General features: G+C 34.6%; 1 protein-coding gene across 1 annotated transcript in view; it reads left to right on the forward strand.

Annotated features, from left to right (window-relative positions):
* FAM114A1 (family with sequence similarity 114 member A1) overlaps positions 1-15,931 on the forward strand; it is a 69,726-nt gene extending 53,795 nt beyond the window's left edge. The window contains 5 exon segments of the mRNA XM_051963755.1: positions 475-636; positions 2,201-2,340; positions 4,183-4,255; positions 8,176-8,229; positions 10,861-15,931. Coding sequence (XP_051819715.1) covers positions 475-636; positions 2,201-2,340; positions 4,183-4,255; positions 8,176-8,229; positions 10,861-10,962 — 531 coding nt within the window. The 3' untranslated portion in view covers positions 10,963-15,931.
* The last annotated feature ends 3,945 nt before the right edge of the window (positions 15,932-19,876 follow it).

Below are 19,876 nucleotides of genomic sequence, written 5' to 3' on the forward strand. Positions count from 1 at the left end.
GTTAATGTTGAAAATTTATCCACGCATATGTTTTGAAACTAAAAAGCTTTTTAATAAAAAAAAGAAATAGAGAATCAATCCAGAGAAAAGTTCTTTAAAAATAAATATTATTTTTCAGGGAATTCTGAAATATAATATTCTCCCCAGTTATATACGATTTACATATGCTATGGAAATGTTAGGGGATAATGAAACCTTTCCTTCCAAAATCTCAAAGGGCTGTTTTAAAGAGATAAAGGAATCCAATATGTGTACTCTTGAGAACCGTTGTCCAATGATTTCTTACAACCTGACTTTTAGACTAGAGCTTGAAGAATTAGGCTGATGGGATTGTTGTCTGGTTTTTTGGTGTTTATTAGTTTCAATTTCTAATATAACAAATGCCAGTAAATATAATCTACATAAAGATTTTAATACTCATTATCCTCCCTTCTTCCAGTATAAACGTATTCCTTTGGGTGGGGATGTTTATAGGCTAGAAAAAAGGCTCACGACTGGGTGGAAGAAGCCCAAACTGTGACATCAGTTGATGTGGTTGAACAGCCAGTGGAGAAAACTCCAGAGGATGAAGAAGAGAATCCTAAAGTCCTTGAAGAAGAAAATAAAGAAGAAGAAAAGAAAACCAAGACCCTAGAGGTAAACATAACTTTTCTATCTTTGTAACAATTACCTTGTGTTAATCTGTTGGGCAGAAAGAATAGAATGAGGGCCTTTAGTCAGGATGACTCATCTTTCTGAGTTCAAATCCCACTTCAGCTGGGAGACCCCAGGCAAGTCATTTAACTCTGTTTGCCTGAGTTTTCTCAGGCAATGTAAAATGGACTAGAAAAGAAAATGACAAACCATCGCAATATTTTGCCAAGAAAACCCTAAATGAGGTCATAAAGAGTAAAAACTGACTTATAAACAACTGAAGAGCAATAACAGCTCTTAAAATCAACACTTCTTATTTTAAATTATGATAGCATTGTTTTTTTCTACCATTCCAGAAAATGATAATTCCATAAATACATATCAACTTTCTTAGATAAGCCAATTTGCAGATTCTTATAAGTTTGATAGTTCTTCATGGATTTATAGGAATTGAAAAGGAAAAGCATTTTTATTAAGGGCATAGTAATTTTATGCCCAGGGAAACTAATTATGTATACATATACATGTTGTAAAACATCATATATGTCTTTATAAATAATATAGCATATTCTTCCATGTCCTTTTTACTTACCATAATTATTTAATGCTATATTTAAATATTGGAAGCAATCATTTATTCAATGAAATATTTACAGAGAAATCATAATAATACATTATTATTTATACAATATTTTATTATATATGTATAATATTATAATGTTATACAATATTATTAATACAATTTTAAATTATTATAATAATTAACAAAAAATAAGAACTAATAATATTTGCATGAATGCAGAGGATGAAAATGTATTTATGGTTTGCATCTCCATTGAGAACCATAGACTCACAGCTATAAGCTTGCAAAGTTATTGAAATATGAGTGAATGAATAAAGCATTTATTAAGTGCTTCCCATATGTAAAGCACTGTGCTAAAGAGCTGGGAATACAAATAGACAAGAAAGACACAACCTGTGCTCAAGGAGCTCACATTTGAAGCAGGAAGATGGCAGAGTAAGATGTAAGAGTCCTGTGAGTTTTAGCTTATAGTGGTAAGCTTATTCTTTTTTGGATGGATAGGGGAGCAATTGGGGTTAAGTGACTTGGCCAAGTCACACAGTTAGTAAGGAATTTGAATTCAAGTCTTCCTATCTCCAGGACCAATATTCTAAATACTGCACCATCTAGCTGCTCCCAATGCCCATTCTATAATATCATTTTTGCTGATAAAATCATTTCCATTTCTGATATTGAGTCACTTGACAATGCCAAAGATGTTAGTGACATGAAACATAAAGATTTTAAGGAGAAATAATTTTTCAGTTTGATAACACTAAGGATGGTATTTCTAATTCAAATGACTAGTATTTCTGCATGTAAATCATTTTTACAGTTTCTCATGGTATTTTAGTACATTATAATAGATAATATTCAGTCACATCTACAAAAATCATCATTCAGAGCACCAAGTTTCATTTTGTGTTGTCCTTGGGCTTAATGAACAGTAGCCTCTCTGCCTCTCCATATGAATATTGATGCTATTTGTTTGTTATTTCATTACAGGAAGTGTACATGTTATCGATTGAAAGTCTTGCTGAAGTAACTGCACGCTGTATTGAACAGCTTCATAAGGTAGCAGAGCTAATTCTTCATGGGCAAGAAGTGGAAAAACCAGCTCAGGACCAAGCAAAAGTTCTTACCAAGTAAATATAAGTTTAATTTTTAAAAAACTTTCAGTGCCTTTTACAATAGTTTGGTCTTTTTTCCATCCTCATTCATTTCAGGATTCATAAAAATTAAGATTCGATATCAACAAACCTCCATATTGCTGTGAAAATCAATGCTTCCAGCAATTCAATAGGAAATGCATTCTGGAAATAAGAAGTAATGGCTGCCTTCCAAGAGTTACCACCCCAAGATTGCCTGGAGTATGTTAGGAGACATAGGAACTTGGCTATATTGACAATTTTAGTAGATCAGATGCTTTGAAATGCAGGCATTCTCAGTGTAAATAAATTTCCACCACAAAATTCTTGGTTGATGAATCAGCTTTAGTTGGTTTTCCTTGGCAATTTATCCGTTACAGACATTCATGGGAACCAAAGGAAAAAATCTCAAAATTGTTTTAAGCTAGACTGAAAACTGTAGTAGAAATGCCTCCCTTAAACCTTCTTTACGATCCTTAAAATGTGGTTTGTGACCCTATATGGGGTCTCGTAACCGAATGTGGGGATTGCCAAATTATGATTTATTATCAGTAAGCATTTGATTTATACGTCTATTTTATATACTTACATACATAGGGTCATACAAAAAAAAAATTCCCAGGGAAAAAGGGATCATGAGTGGAAAAAGTTTAAGAAGCCAGGAGATTTTTTTTTCACTTACGATACAATTCAATTCAATAATATTTACTGAGTGTTTCTTATGCTATATGATGGGAAATAAAGACAGAGTCTCAGCCTTCACGTTTACAATCTCCTAGGGGTATACGACAGTCAAATCAAGTCAGCAATCATTTTTTAAGCACTTTACAATGTGCAAGTTACCGCGCTGAACGTCGGAAATACAAACACAAAATAAATGAAATAGTCCTTTGTCTCAGGGAATATATTCAGTTCAACTTTGTCTTTTTCTCTTCCTTAAAAATTCCCCAAACTTTCCAGCTTCCAGCTTAGCATACCCTGAGACAAAGGCTTAGACTCCTAGCCACTACTAGGAAGTCTAAGCTGATACTGCCTATGGGATGGCAATCAGTTTACATGTTGTAGGAGATGGGAAAGCCTCTGCAAATATCCCATGCAGCCAGAAAGGATCCTCTGGAAAAATGCACGGTCAGCGTATCATTCACCCTGGCAACAATCACCATCTTCCCCCTCTTCAGAATGTGTCTAAGTGCTCTAATCATGTGTCGCAATCTCATAATTACCTACATGAGTGAATGAATTAATTAAAGACACTTATTAAGAGCTTATTCTTTGTAAAGCACCATGCTAAGGGCTGAGGATACAAATAAAAAAAAAAGACAACATTGGACCTGAAGAGAGAGTGATTAAGTTGTGATGTGACTCAGATGGCACGTGGTACTTCTTGTTTCTCCCTTAGCTTAGGGATTGCTTCCCCTCGCCAGAGCCCATTCCCAGAGAATAAGATTTCTTTGAAAGGAAAAATGGGTAGACAGTAAAATAATAATAATAATTATATCAATTATGGGATGTACTTATGTTTTATACAAATCAGAAGTCTGACTTATATTATAATAATAGGGCAGGGTATTAAAAGGGAATCATTCACTCCTTTCCTCAAACTCTAACCCCCATATCAAATAATAACAGCTAGTGCATCCAAATCAAAATGTGTTTTTCATGATGTTTATGTTAAAATAAAGCAGAACCCATAGTAATTACACTCATTATCTGGTTGACCAGAACTTATGAATCTCCAGTGGCAAGACTGAATCTATTACTTTTTAAGATTCTGATTTCAGCATTTTGATTTTTAAACAATAACTTTAAAATAATCTGTCTCATGTGTCTTTCCTTCAGATTAACCAGTGCAATGTGTAATGAAGTGGCTTCCTTATCTAAGAAGTTTTCTGACTTTTTAACCATGACTGGGGTAAGAATATGTTATTTTTTAAAATAAGGACAGGGGGTTGGGGTGTGGTCCTGTGACTTCATCAAAGTAGGGGGCTCTCCAGTGAGGAAACTTCTACCAGTATAAACTTGCAACTGTCCTCCAACTGGAGAAACATGGAGGATAAGTGACCCAGAGTCACACAACTAGTCATTTTGAGATGAGAAATGAAAGTAGGTCTTCCTGCCTCTGAGGCCAGCTGTCTATTGATAGCGTCATATTGCCTGGCATCCATTTAATAAGAAATAGTGAGATGATTTTGAAAGGGAATAAAAAGAGTGGTGGGGTTGCAAGATGGAAATTTATGTCTCCAACAAGTTTAACCAAATAATACTTTAAATGAAGTTTAGAAAAACTTGGTTAGTGTTTTTTTCTGTAATGATACCACACTGGTGGTGTGGTAGGCAATGACCCTTCACGTGTGTATAAAATTGTGAGGTTTACAACCCTGCGATATAAACACTCTCTTTGTAAAAGTTAGACTTGAAGGGACTAACTTGCCTGAAGTTGTTCCCATTATGAGTATTTACTCAGGGCTGGGATTTGAACCCAGTTTTTTCCCTCCAAATTCATTTCTTTCTATGACAACATATAGACTCATAAAAAGAAATTGAGAGTCAGAGGACAAAGATTTGGTTCTGATTTGGCCACTATTGTAGCTAATTGTATGATTGGGAAAACCATTTAACTTCACAGGACTTCAGTTTTCTCATCTGCAAAATAGGGATATCTATAGTCTGAGGCCATGTATCTTCTTTAATGTCATTTACTTTTTATTTCATTTGAATATTTTCCTTTGCTGTGTTTTATGCCATTTCTTCTGCTTTAGACTTGCCTTTAGGGCCAGTTTACAAACCACAGGAAAATAGTCATGCTTGGTTTGGTTTCATGATTTTCACCAATGTTTTTATATGGTCCAATTTGTTAATGACCCTATGCAAGTTATTTCACAGTCCACTAGGCAAATCGCCATTTATTATCTTCTGTAGTTCTCTAGCCATCGTATCAACCAATCAACAAGCATTTATTAGATGCTTACAATATAGTAGGAACTATAGTGAGCCTTGGGGATCCAAATTCAAAAGTGAAAGAGTCTCTGTCCTGAGGAACTTGTGTTCTTTGGGGAGAGATCCTATAATAATAAAATATTTATGTATTTTATATGCATAAAGTTAAGAATTTCTTCAGTTCTTCCATATCTGAAAACACATTTGTTAAAAATATTGTAGAATAAAGAGGTTTCAGCAAAAGACGATGGCGTTTTGGTGAAATTTTATATTTTAAGTAAGGAAAAATATCAAAGTAGTAGTTTCTCTGGAAGTCCTCTCACAATATAATAGTACTTGTATTGTGAAGCTATTATTCCTGAATTCTAAGTCATCATTTCTGGGAGTTTTTTCTAGCTCCTAGAACACAGCCATTATTCATAACTAGAAGTTAATGGGTTTATATTGCTCTCCAGACTCCTTTAAGGTTGTTTGTACATTCTCAAAATCAATGTCATTTTATTACCCTCATTTTGATTATATTTCAGCAGTTTATTGATAATCAGATAAACTGAGAGCAAATATCATAATGGATTTTCTGGTTACTGACAATAAGGATTACATTTCAAAAGAGTTTCTCTCTAAACTCCATTTTATTATCCCTAGAAATAATATGCAGTACATGCTATTTTGTCTCTATGGAATAACTATAATTGATCGTCATCTGAAGCTACTTGGGTTGAGGCAAATTTTGTGACTATCATCTTAGATGCAATGAGGGAAAACCCTTTGAATTCCCCTCTCCCCCTTTTTGTATAGGGGCAAAATGGTGGATAGTAAGTGCTAGATTTGGGGGGGTAATCCTTATTATAATCTCACCATCACCAATATCTATATAATCTAAGGGGCCTAACATCTTATTTCCATACAATGGAATAATTTCAAAGGTCAACAGAACCTTAGAGGCTAAATAGTCCAACCCCTTTATTTTACAGGTCACGTATGTCACATAGACAACAAAAACCAGGAATTAAAATTAGGTTTTCTGACATATAAACCACCTCTTTCCACTGAACTACACTGTAGTGTAGTGGACAGAGAGCTGACCTTAGAGCCTGGAAAAAAAAAAATGAGTTCAAGTCTCTTCTCTGAAACATACAGTGCTACTGTGGGCAAGACACTTAACCTTTTCAGGACCCTGGACAACACTCAAATTGTAAATTGATAAGAAAGTGGCCCTTTGCATTAGTACAGACAGTTCTCTCATCCAGTGATCTCCTATACCAATGAAATTATGAGTCTAGTGCCTTCCCTCTTTAGAATAGAAAAAGTAGTCACTTCATAAGTACTATCCCACCACAAAGATAAACCGAAAATGGTTTAATTCCTTAAAAGAAAGCCACTATCTTAACATAGAAAATCTATTCATATTTCATTGAACAAAGGAAACTTATTCTGTCTCCAGATGACCTGGATTCAAATATTGTTTCTCATACTTCTTACCTTTGTGTTCGTGCGCAAGTCACTTCAATTGCCTTGGTTTCCTCAAATGTAAGAAATGAGCTAATACTCCCTGCGGTCCCCTCTCACTCTATGATCCTATAGACATTATTATTTAAGGTTACCATCTGCCCCTTCCAAGTGCTCATGTTTTAATTCTTTGCAGTGCAATCTAATTCAGCAACTACAATTTAGCTTCATAAACAAAGGTGGTAAGAAGTACAAGAAGAAAAGGGAGAAAAAAATGACCAAATGTTTCCTTTTTTTCCCCAAAATGGGTTAATGTGGGCCTGAGTTCACACACATAGTTTCTGACACATAGTGGTTCTGTTGCCTTGAGGAAATAATTTCATCTGATGCCCCTCTGGGAAATTCTCTAAGACCATAAATTGCAGAGAAGTTGCTTACTTGTATTGGTAGAAGGTGTTTCTCTATGCAAGGAACTTCCTTTTCCAATCATCTAAGTCCAGATCTTATTTCTGCCCTTATTCTGTGATTCACTCTTCACAGTCATATCAATATAATTTGACATTTGACTGGTCACAGAAAGTGATGATTTTTATTTGAAAATAGTAACATCTTCCTAAAATACTGAAAATAGTAATATCTTCCTAAAGATATTAGTATCATTTTCCAATTCATATATAAGCTAGGGATACTGTCAAATATCAGTTGTCCAACAAATATTTACTTACTACATTAGAAATTCTCCAACTAAATTAATTATAAATGTCTTCAGGATAGATACTGAATTTTGCATAATTTTATATACATGCTGTACCTAGCTTGGACCTTCACAGATAATATATACTCCATAAATATTTGTTGAATAAATTTTCATTTACTCTATTGCTTGCAGTGTGCTATTAGCACTTTGTGCTATATATGGGAGTGTAAAAAACTAATTTCTTCTGGCCTGAGTCAAATTATGTATCAGTGTGTAAATTATATAGATTTTGAAGGTCTGGAATGAAAATGCTTAATTAAAATCATAGCATCTGAACTAAGAACAATATTCATTTAAAATCATATATATTTTTCCACATGTTATTATATTTCTCATTACAAGAGGCCCGTAAAATAGATCATTCTCTTGTAGCCTGGTCTTACAGATTAGAGATGTAAGATCCAGGATATTAAGTGTGTCACCTGAATACTGAATAACAGAGATGGGACTAGATTCTAGATATTCTGATTCTTAATCCAGGATTTTTTTCCCAAGACATCAGGCTGAAAGGAGGCATTAGAATGTTATTTTCCTGTGATGTCTCAAGACCTCTTTTATTCTTAATTCACAAATCCATGATTCACAAATGATGCCTTAACAAAACAAATGAATTTCTACTCACTGAAATCAGCATTTTTGGACCTGCAATATAGACTTCAATCTACCTGATTTGTGTTTTGATTTGACAGAGCAACCAGAAGGCTGAGGTCCTCAACCCAATGATCAATAGTGTTTTGTTAGAGGTAAGCTTTTAACTGTCACCTGGGGATGGCTTGATAAAGTGCCTTTGAAAAGAAGCAGGTGTGGAGGATACATTTTCCACGTCTTTCTCTTAAGAAGAAAGTGGTACTGTAATTCTCTGCTATCTCATCAACAACCCTTTGTGTGAGTGTGTGTGTGTGTGTGTGTGTGTGTGTGTGTGTGTGTGTGTGCAGAAACTAGCTGGAAAGCCTGAAGTAAATCAACAATACTTACATTTCCAAGGATTTGTGAGTGCAAAGAAAAATGCTAGCCTTGCATGTTATTTCTGCAACTGTTGCCCGAGGCTTATCAAATGCTTCTGGATGTGTTGCTGTAAAAATTGACACCAGTTTTAACACTGTAGTTACTGGGTTCTGTGGCAGTCTAAAACTTGAAATTGGTCTCATGAAAATCTAAACCTTTTTCCTCTTCACATTCACTGGGTCCTCTTGGCCAATGAGAACCAGGCTAGGTTGGGAGATGTGGCAGGTGCCTTTTGGTTAACAGAGTGATGCAGTAGCCAGATTTTGTCTACCTGTACACAAAACTCAAGAGGCCTGCCCTTCCCTGGCCCTAACTCTGACCTTCATCTCCGGTAACAAAATCACCAAGGTTATCCCAGTATCATCTGTGACCTTGCTTGGGGCTATGATATGGGAGAAGATAAAAGAAATATTTTTCCCCATTCGTGGAGGTGGGTTCTAGCTCTGGAAAACTCTACTGTTTTGTACTTGTGGTAAGTAAAGTGAATTTTAGTGAATTTTTTAATGAAGAAAATTTGGGCCATTGTATAAGCAAGTGCTTAGAGCTACAGGACATTAACAAGATAGTAATTTACATTTATATGGTACATTTAAGTTTATGAAACTCGTCCTCTGAAATTGCTGATACAGATATTCTTTTCTACAATTTAGAGATGAGGAAACCCAAAGAGATTAAATCCATGGTCATAGTAAGGAGAGGAATTAGAATTTAAACCCAGATTTCCTGACTAAATATATTTGCCTTTCAATTCAATTATAATTCAACTGAGGGTCTATCTATAAAATATATTACATATGGGGGCATATTTATTTAATGTGTATATATGTATCTGTACATATATATACATATGTATATATTTATTCCCTGCAATAGAACATATATATTGGTACTCTTAGTTTTTTGTCCTTCCTTTTTGAAAGAACTGACATCAGGGAGATGATGTCACAAAATGCAAGTGAATTTAAGTGAGGGAAGGCTGGATAATCACCTCACTTTTTCCTCCAGTGCCATCTAGGTTCAGTGGCAAGATATAGATTAGGATAACTTGGATTTCTCTGCCCAAAGTTTTATACCATGAATATTTAAATTTCCCTAACATAAATCAGGAGTTTCCTACATACACATAGCCAGGTTCCCTGGAGATGGTGCTTAATTGTTTTCCTCATCATCTGTAAAATGTTGTTGGTATTTGAAAGCTCTTTCCAGTTCAGACATTACTGATTCTAAAATAGTTGTTCCCAAATAAATATAAAATAGTAGCACCGAGTTATATATACTTTATTGGCCTGAATAGAAACTACCCCCCCAAATATAATCCCAATCATCCATCCAAAATAAGACCGCTTCTTTGAAAGATGTGTAAAATAGTCTTGCAAAATTAACATACTAAAATATTTATTTCCCATGAAGGGATTTTTAAGGCAATTTTCTCCAATTCAGACAGCAATGTTTTATTTATTTTTTGTCCCTATTCCTCACTTCATCTTACTTTCATTGGCATTCTTTCACTAAAGATCCAATTCAAGGCCGCATTCAGATCTTGTACCAACCAAGTTTGAAGGGGAAAAGTGGCCAATATTTGGGCCAACAAGGTGTATTGCAGATAATTGTTAGCAGTGGCTAATGTTCTAGATTAAGCTAAAGTGGCTGGCTTTTAGTTTAGTAACGTAAACTAAGAAAATATTTCCTACGTTCTATTGCTCAAATGCAGTGTGATAAAAAAAATCAGCTGGGGGGAAAAGGGTTAAGACATCAAAGATGAATTCATTCGTCAAATATTGGGATTTGAAGTTTAGGAGGGATTTTATTTTGAAGTTTTGAAGATGTTTGAGGGTTTGTTTTTTTCATAAACTATCTTTTGGGCTAACACTGAACATTAATTTGGTTTTCAAATTGACCTATAACATATCTTAATTGAAAGCAGACACTTATAGGTGGAGAGGATGGTATTCTCTAGGATTTCCTAGATATTCAAGTATTTTGCTCCAGATCTCCTTCTCAGATCAATTAATTATCTGTTTTGTTGCTGACAAACTAAGACTTTTTCTTTGCCTTGATTTTCAGACTGATGAAGAAACAGTTTAAATATAGAGACTAATGAATATCATTCTTTAACTATATCCCAGAGGCTTATTTTTATTATTTTTCCATTTTTATAGAAATCCTTCTGCCTAATAGTTCATAATTAAGAGTTGACTCATTATGATGAACTTAGATTTCATTTATATTCCAAAATCATTAAGGAAATGGAATTAAGTATCATGTGGGGAAGGCTGAGATGGTGGTGAGCAATTAAACTGGAAAGGATGATTCCAACTTTCAACTCTAAGAATAGTTTTTCAACCACACTTTTTCTCCTCCCTCATTAGGGTGCCAATAGTACTACATACATCCAGGATGCTTTCCAGCTGTTGCTTCCTGTTCTGCAGATTTCACATATCCAAACCAATTGTTTGAAAGAAGAGCAGTGACAGCTGCCAGAATCCATCAGCGTGTAAAAGGAAGCCCCGGTCACATCCTTGTCATGTTTGTGGTTAAGGGCTGTCTTCAGAGAAAAGTGGCTCCCGAAGGCCCATCACAGGACACTACAGCAGTTTTGCACAGACAGTATTGAAATAAATGTTTAAATACATTTCTCTTAATGTATATGGTTGTTAGAATAGCTTTTTTTTTGCAAATAGTAATATTTTCTTCATATTAATTTAAACTTGAATGGCAAGTATATTCAAAATAGTGTTGGCTTGATTATATCTCCTCATAAAAAATAATTCCTGTGCTTTAATTGGTAAATCACACTGGGTCTAGAGATCCCGGGATCTTGAATTCTTATGCAGATTGTTTCAAATTTCCTATTCCTCAATTTTTGTGTTTAACTTAAATTTTCTACTAAATTGTGATGTAGAAAACATATCTTATGAAATTTTTATCTAAATAGTAAGGCAGAATGGTATAGCGGAAAAGCACCCAGTGTAGGGCGATATAGGGAACCTGAACTCAGGCTCTGCCAATGGTGTAACCTTGAGCGAGTGACTTAATTTCTCCAGTCTCAGGTGTCTCATTGTAAACATAAGGTGCTTAGTCTAGATGAGAAGTTCTGAATTGTTTTTGTGTCATGGACTCTGCTGGCAGTCTGGTGAAGCTTATGGATCCATTCTGAGAATGTTTTTAAATAAAGTGGAAACCAATTATATTGAAATACAGTTATCAAAATATATATTTTTTAAATTTACAGACCTCAAACTAAGAATTCTTAGACCAAATGAGCTCTGACTTTCTATCCAGTTCTAAAATTTTGTGACAGTAAAAATAAAATAAAATTCTATGACAATATACACTGTCTAATTATGTACTCAAGAGATGTAATCAGATCTGTAATAAAGAACTTTTAATTTGAGTTCTACTATAATTTACTGAATCTGAAAAAATATTAGCGGTATCCCTACAGAACAAAGTGTAGAGGGTAAGGAAAACAGAAACTTGAGTTTAATAATTGGTTTCTTGTTCATTATATATTTTTCCAATTGACTTGTAATGTAACAATCTGGTGCTATTAAATGATTTCATACCAGAAGAGATTTTTAGTTATTCAGCTGTTTAGCTGAATAAATTTGAATTGATTTGAAAACTGCATGACAACATAGCTTTATCAGACTGAAAGCTCTTTGAGGGTAGGAACTGGTCTTATTTGCTTATTTTGCTTTTTATCCCCAGAATTTAACACAGTACCTCAAAAAAAAGCGCATAATAAATATGAATTGAATCAGCATAAGTATCATGGTCTTTGAAATGAAATTGCTATTTATGAATTCATTTATATATGGAGATGATGCTTACATGACTTGAATAATAAGTAAAACCCTTAGGAAACTGTTTCAGTTAGTTTACCATCTGAGGGAGAGGGGAAAAGAAAAAAGAAGGGAAAGATAAAATTTAGAATTCAAAACTTTTTAAAAAAGAATGTTAAAAATCATTTTTACATATAATTGAGGAAAAAAATAAAATATTAGAAGACTTTCATAAGTCATCACTACAAAAGGTTGTTCACATTTATGACTCTCTCACCTTCAATGTCAATTGTGCTGCAAACTCTGACTACTACTCTCTTCCCTGTTGAGCTCTGTTGAAAATCCAGAAAGGATTATCACGAGATTTATCCAGTGAATCCACTCAATACCACATAAGACCATCTGGTTTACAAACCTTCTCACAACTACATATTCTTTCACACATATATTCTTTTATTTATTTCTCTGGTAGGGTATCTCCAGCCCACACACACTTCCACCCTCACAAACCCCTGTTGTGTAGTGTTCTATTCCTCAGAATTTCATGTATCAAGGGTTTGATGGCCTAGAAAGCCCCAAAGAGGAAATTATAAAAAAGCACTGCTATAGAATCTGAAAAAAAAAACATGTTTTTCTGTGGGAAGCTTCCATTATAATAACCTGAATTAAGTAGTGTTTTATAAATATTATCTCATTTTAAGCCCCCCAAATCCTCTGAGGTAAGCTTATTATTTTATAGATGAGAAAACAGTCCTGGAAATTTTAATTTGAGTTCTACTACGATTTACTAAATCTAAAAAGTATTGGCAATATCCCTATAGAACAAAATGTCTTAAGGAAAATAAGAGACTATCTTTAATACTTGATTTCTTGCTCATTATATATTTTCCTAAATGATATATAATGTATCGATCTGGTGCTATTAAATGATTTCTTACTGTACGAAGAGATTTTTAGTTATTCAGCTGAATAAACTTGAATCGATTTGATAAATTCATGATCACATCAGACTTTATCAGACTATAAACTCCTTGAGAGTAGGAACCTTGTCTTGCTTCCTGAAGAACAGTATGAGGGTTATAAAACCTCTGTATTTGCTTTTCAAACGCTTAGTGTGCAAGCAAGAGAAGAATATATGCAGAATCGTGTTTGCTGTAAGATATTGCAATTCCAAAGAGCCTTGCAGACATTAAATTAATTAAGTGTGGAATTTTAAAAAGGTACTTGGAGCCAAGAGCAAGATTTCACTAGTTAGATTTTTAAACCCACAGGGAAAGATTACTTTCATGGGTAGCAGTTAATGCAACTTAAACATCCTGATATCCAGAAGAAGAAAAAAGCTATTCAAAAATTGCAAAAATAATGTCTCATTCTAAAAGAACTGTTTTACTTCAAGATGCATTTTTTCTGAAAATAGGCAAATCCATAACAGTTTCTAGGCATCTGGTATTATGTATTTTCATAATAAAATAATCACTTAAAACTATTCTTTTTTCCTCAAACTATTCCTTTTTTTTTTTATCAATTACACTTTCTTCATGCTTTTTATCACTTATTTTGATACTTGAAAAGATTCAATAAAAAGCTATTAAAAATTTTTTAAAAAGAAAAGATTCATGATATAATTGACATGGACCCTTCCTTACGTTCTTATTTTTTGCCATTCTCTCATCCTTGTTACTAATAGAGAGAGGAAACAGGTCTGAGCAGATAGAAGTTGGTCTGTGTCTCGGACACATCCTGGCTGTGTGACTTTGGGCCAGCCCCTCAAGATCTCAACACCCTACACAATTCCTTAAGACCGATAAGGACTTGCAGAGAAAATGCCCACCTGCCTGGCAAAGGGAGCTTCTTCAACTTGAGAGTGTTCTCTACCAGCGAACTCGCACAACCCATTCCTATCCCTTAATTATCTCCTTTTCTGTGCCTTTCAAGTCAGCAACATTCAGGATGCAGAATTTGGCAATCTTGGTTTTTGACACTTTGACAATCAGTCGGTAACTGAATGGCTAATATATCCAGGATTTATTCCTCTGGCACATTCTATTTCTTCAGTAATCCTTTGGGGATTTAAATGTGTTTGGTTCACTTTACTGTGAGCTATCAACACTGAACAAGAATGCCCTCTTCCTCGTACCTAATGCAAAATTGTCACTTGTCCAAATCAGGGGTATATGCTGTGTTTTACCCTTATTAAATGAAAACCTTTAAAAGCGTATTTCCAATTCAAAGTAAAATGTATTCAAGAAACATTCCTCTTGGGTATTGGTGCATACATTTCCAAGTTTAACAAGCAGAGTTCAACACAGGGTGTCCATTAAAGCAGCATATCTCCATGGAAAATCCCCTCCTGCTGACTAAGATGCTACCTGTTTTTACTGGGTCTAGTTCACAAAGGTGTTTCGAACGGCAGCGTTTAATGGAAAATCCATTGGGCATGGGGGTCAGATGACTCGGTTTCACATCCTAGTTCTACCACTTATTCTTGTGACCTTGAACACCTCACTTGACCTGTAATAATTCTCAATTCTGTCATCTGTTAAATAAGAGAGTTGAACTATGTGACTTCTAAGATTATTTCCAATTCTGAAAGCTCTGTTCCTTAGCTCAATTTTATGTGAATAATAGATTTAGCTAAGTGGAGTAGCAGGAACTTTTTACCAGCAAGAACTACTTTGGCAGCATATTTTCAAGGGTGAAAGAAGGGGCATTCATGCTTGGAAAGTACTAGGGGTACAAGGTTATAAATCAGAGATTTCCCTCTGACTATTTTGAAGTCAACTGCTCTCCCTTCAACTGAGTACCCAGAATTTTATAAACAATGGCTACTTTCTACAATAGCCTGGTCATACTTGAATTATACTGGAACTAAAAGGGGACATTTTCTGTTTGAGGCCATTTCTGATAGCCCTCAACACAACACCCCAGAGCAACCACTTAAAAATATATTTAAAATAAAAAATAATTCCTCTTCTTTACTGAAAAACATCTCCACAGATAGGAATTGTGTACTGTGTATTACACAGAACTTAAATGGGTCTTTCATTGAGAAAGTGTTTCTTCTCATAGTCAAACCAATGTTTCCAAAAAAGTGTGGCCCTATAGTGTTACTCTTGGATATAACCTATTTTCATACTTTTAGATCTCAAAATTCTTTTTCTAAGTATTGCTTACTAATCTGCTTCTGGGAATGGGCTTTAAAAGCATGTTATCAGGAGTAGTTCTTTACATTCTAAAATTATCCTTCATCACATCTCTTTTAGTTGATCAAAGTTCAAAATGTCATAGGAGTTGAAATGGAAAAAAAAACATTTTACAAGCCGTGAATCATCTTTCTCAAATATGCTTAAGATTATTTCACCAAAATGGTAGGAGCCAGAGCAAGGGCAACACACAGCTAATGATTTATGTGTTTTTCTCAGCAGTATTATGCTTTAATTAATTTGTGCTCCTAAACCCCATTAGAATGTAATTTCTTTGGGAGTAGGAATCATTTCACTCTTTGTACTTGTAGTCCTAGTATCTCATCACATAGTAGGTATTTAATAAATGCTTTTTTAACTTGATTTGATTTTTGATTGCCTGACTGGCTTCTCTGACCATTTCTCTACAATTTGTTCTGTACCATGCCTATTGAATAAAGCTAAATAAAGGAGCTGTTATTTTCATTTTTCCTGAATTCCTCAAAAACCTATTCAATTAGTCTTCTACATAATTACAACGGTCTTTTTTTCTGTTACAATAAATGACTACAACCTGTACAGTTAGTTTTATTAATTGTCCTTCCAGTAACCTGATCAGCATCTGTAATCAAAACAAGTTGGGCACAGGGACTGAGTGTAGAGGGACTAAATCCTGCATTCTTCATTTAGATATACTTACCTTGGCCTAGATCACAGAGCATTTTTCTCCCCGTGAGCTATCAGCCAAAAAGTAATAAGATTATGTCAGCACTATAGTCACTGCTGATTCATTTGACAGATCTGTCTCTTCTATTGGTCTCAAAGGGATTAGACAGTGAAAAGGAATTTTTCTGAGATTTTCCTATAAAACATCACAAGGTGCAGGCGCTCGGGGCAAGATTCTCTTCCTTGACCCAGTATTCACCTAGGACCTTTCCAGCTGGAGAAATTATGCACAGACTCCAGAAGGGAGCAGGTTTTTCTCCCCAGGGTTCCCATAGTTTTTATTCCAACAATTCAGTTCCTCCCTTTTAATGACAATTAGATGCAAAATAAAATTTCTCCTTGTTAGTTCCTCTACTTTGGAGGTTAAAATTATCCCTAACTCAAAGTATCATTAAGTCAAATCAAGAAGTTATTAGTTGTTCTATTTTTGGCAGAAAGCTCCAGCAGGTATCTAGATAATTGAAATTACCTTCATAACTACTATATCATGCATCCTATCTCTACAACAGGATGCCTCAGTACCAGGCTTGTAATCTGTTTCCCAAATAATGGGCTTATTCCCTATTTTTGTCCAGTACCTCTATATAAGTCACTCAACTGTGGTAGAAATTAAAAACACAAATGTTGCGCACTCAATACAAGTGTTTGCACCATCAGCTATTTTCCACAATGGGTCAGATTTTCAGTCTTTTAAAAAATACTTTTGGTTGTTTGCATCTCAGCCCTAAGCAATTTAGAACCAATTATCACCTTTTAATAAGTATAACTTCACTCAATTTGATTTCTTTAATTTTAGTGCCATCAGAGCTGATGTGATTGTATATATGAAGTAGGTTTGGGAGAGCATAATGGTTCAGTTCACAACATGACACAATCATGACAGAGGCATCTGCCCCAGAAGATTTGCCATTTATTATGTGAAATAACTCATGGGCTTAAGCAATTGTAATGAAGCAAGGCAGAATCATAGATGATTAAGCAATGTTCTTCCATGTTCACAGACCTTTAAAGTCTCAGGGGAGAGCAGGGGCAAGGGCAGAGTCTCAGGAGGAGTAAAGGAGCATGGAAAAAGTTAGGGAGGACAAACTTGAGTGGCAAATATATAAAGAGATAATTGAAATTGTCCTCAATATGTTAACAAGACAGTCTGGGAAAACTGACCATCTTATGGTTGATCGAGTACTTACTAAATAAATATACCAAAAAGACAGTCTGGGAAAACTAACCTTCTTTTTTGTGAGACTATGATTGATTATGGAAACAGAATGGACTTGTTTTAGCATTTATAGAATGAGCTGGTTTAAAGTTCACATCAATAGCCAAACTCACTTTTCTTTCTATGGGTTTCACCAATGTACCCCACCCACCAATTTTCTTTAATCCTGAATTTTTTCACTTATATTTTCTCATATCTCTTGCCTAGTATTGCCAACTATCTTTTCCTTTACATTCTAAAATTATCCTTCATCATGTCTCTTATATTTTTCCTTATCTTTCTTGAATTTATTCTTCAAATTCTGCTTTCTAATCTTTCTTGGTCCCCCTTAATCCTTTTCTATACTTTTAAATTTTCCCAAATACTGCTCCTCTTTCAATCTGGAAGGAAAATTAGAAACTGGACTAGTATGTGTGCCTAGAGGTTGCCCTCTTTTATATGTTTTTCATTTCTTTTTAAATTTTACCAAATTTTTCCTCTATAAATTCAGCCTTTGATCTTCTATAGTCCAATACTTCTAACTCATTTACATGATGCCCTTTTGCTTATGCAAATCCTTTTTCTCTTTTCTTCCACTCTTTATTAAAAGATCTAAATTCAATCTCATCTCTGATCCTACTTGAATTAATTTGAGCAAAGTAACTTAACTTCCCTAGACTTTGGTTTCTTTATTTGTAAAATTAAAAGAGTTAGCTAAATGGTTCCCTTTCAGCTCTAGAGCTATGATTATAATTTCTTTTTTTTTTTAAATTTTTATTTAATAATTACTTTATATTGACAGAATCCATGCCAGGGTAATTTTTTTACAACATTATCCCTTGCACTCATTTCTGTTCCGATTTTTCCCCTCCCTCCCTCCACCCCCTCCCCTAGATGGCAAGCAGTCCTATATATGTTGGATATGTTGCAGTATATCCTAGATACAATATATGTTTGCAGAACCGAACAGTTCTCTTGTTGCACAGGGAGAATTGAATTCAGAAGGTATAAATAACCCGGGAAGAAAAACAAAAATGTAGATAGTTCACATTCGTTTCCCAGTGTTCTTTCTTTGGGTGTAGCTGCTTCTGTCCGTCATTTATCAATTGAAACTCAGGTCTCTTTGTCAAAGAAATCCACTTCCATCAAAATATGTCCTCATACAATATCGTTGTCGAAGTGTATAATGATCTCCTAGTTCTGCTCATTTCACTTAGCATCAGTTATGATTATAATTTCAAGAAAAATTACTTGAATCTACAATTCTACAATTGTATCTAGATTCTACAATCTACAATTGGTAAAGGGAGTTTCTGCATTGGGAACTTCCATACTGATGAAATCATAAATCTGAACCTCTCTTTATCTCCAAAACTATAAGGCCCTGGAGGTATAGAGATATCAGGATAAAAGAGAAAATAATCCCTGCCCTCAAGGAATTTACAGCCAAATAGGACTTGTCCCTCAGTATAAGATTGCTGGAATGGATTTTCATTCCAGAAGTCAGAATTGATAGAAAACAAATCATATTTTCAGTCACTATTACCAGCTTTCCCTCAATCAAGATTTTTTTTTTTTGGTCAAACAAAGCTAATCACTTCCTTTATTTCTGAATTATTTTCTTGTCTTCCTCTGGAAGGTTCAACCATTCCAAACAGAAAAGTGTTACAGGTGAAGAGATGACCCCAAAAGGGGAAATAATAATTTTAAATAGCAGCTAAATGTAAAAGGCTTCAAAGACACATAGCCAACCAACCGTTATGATCTTCCTATTAAATGTAGACTGTTCTGGGACACATAATGACTACAGATGCAATTTCAGAACGCTTCTGGAAGAAAAGTCATATAAATGTAAGGAACCATCGCTATGAAGTATTAACATGATGCTGAATTGCTGCATATCACATTTCCAATGGGCAGTTTACAATCTGTTCATTTTGATGAATTCAACACCGGGGAATTTGAATCCCTACATCCGCAATTTCTGTCTCTCTTTCTAAATTTATGATGAAATTGTAGACACAAATAATGTGTCAGGGTAGAATGAATTTAGGGCTTCACTCTGGCCAAACAGCTCCATTATACTCCAAGGGGCAATAATAAATGGGAAGTAAAGAAAAGTCACAGGAGATAATGAATCGGAATACTAATAACCTTCCCAAAGTACAAAAATGGATCTGTAATTTACCCAGTATTGCCAAAACCATTTGCTTCCTGTAATAAAGTATAAAATGGATTTCACCATTTGGGGCAAGACAGCATAATGAGATAGCATTTTTCTTAACCCATGAAGTATCTGCGAGCCTCTATTCTTTGTCAAAGTTTGGGTTTCCATCAATGTCAATGAAAGGCATAGCTCTAACCTATTGTGTTTATAGCCTTGATGGTAATGTGATAATGAAACAATCCCTGCTGGTGTATTTCATAGTGCCTGACATTGTAGTCTGATCATTAAAAATGAGAACTAAATGTTGTTAATCAAACATAAAGAATCTAA

This window comes from Antechinus flavipes, chromosome 6, assembly GCF_016432865.1.
Source record: "Antechinus flavipes isolate AdamAnt ecotype Samford, QLD, Australia chromosome 6, AdamAnt_v2, whole genome shotgun sequence".
NCBI classification, from domain to species: Eukaryota; Metazoa; Chordata; class Mammalia; order Dasyuromorphia; family Dasyuridae; genus Antechinus; species Antechinus flavipes.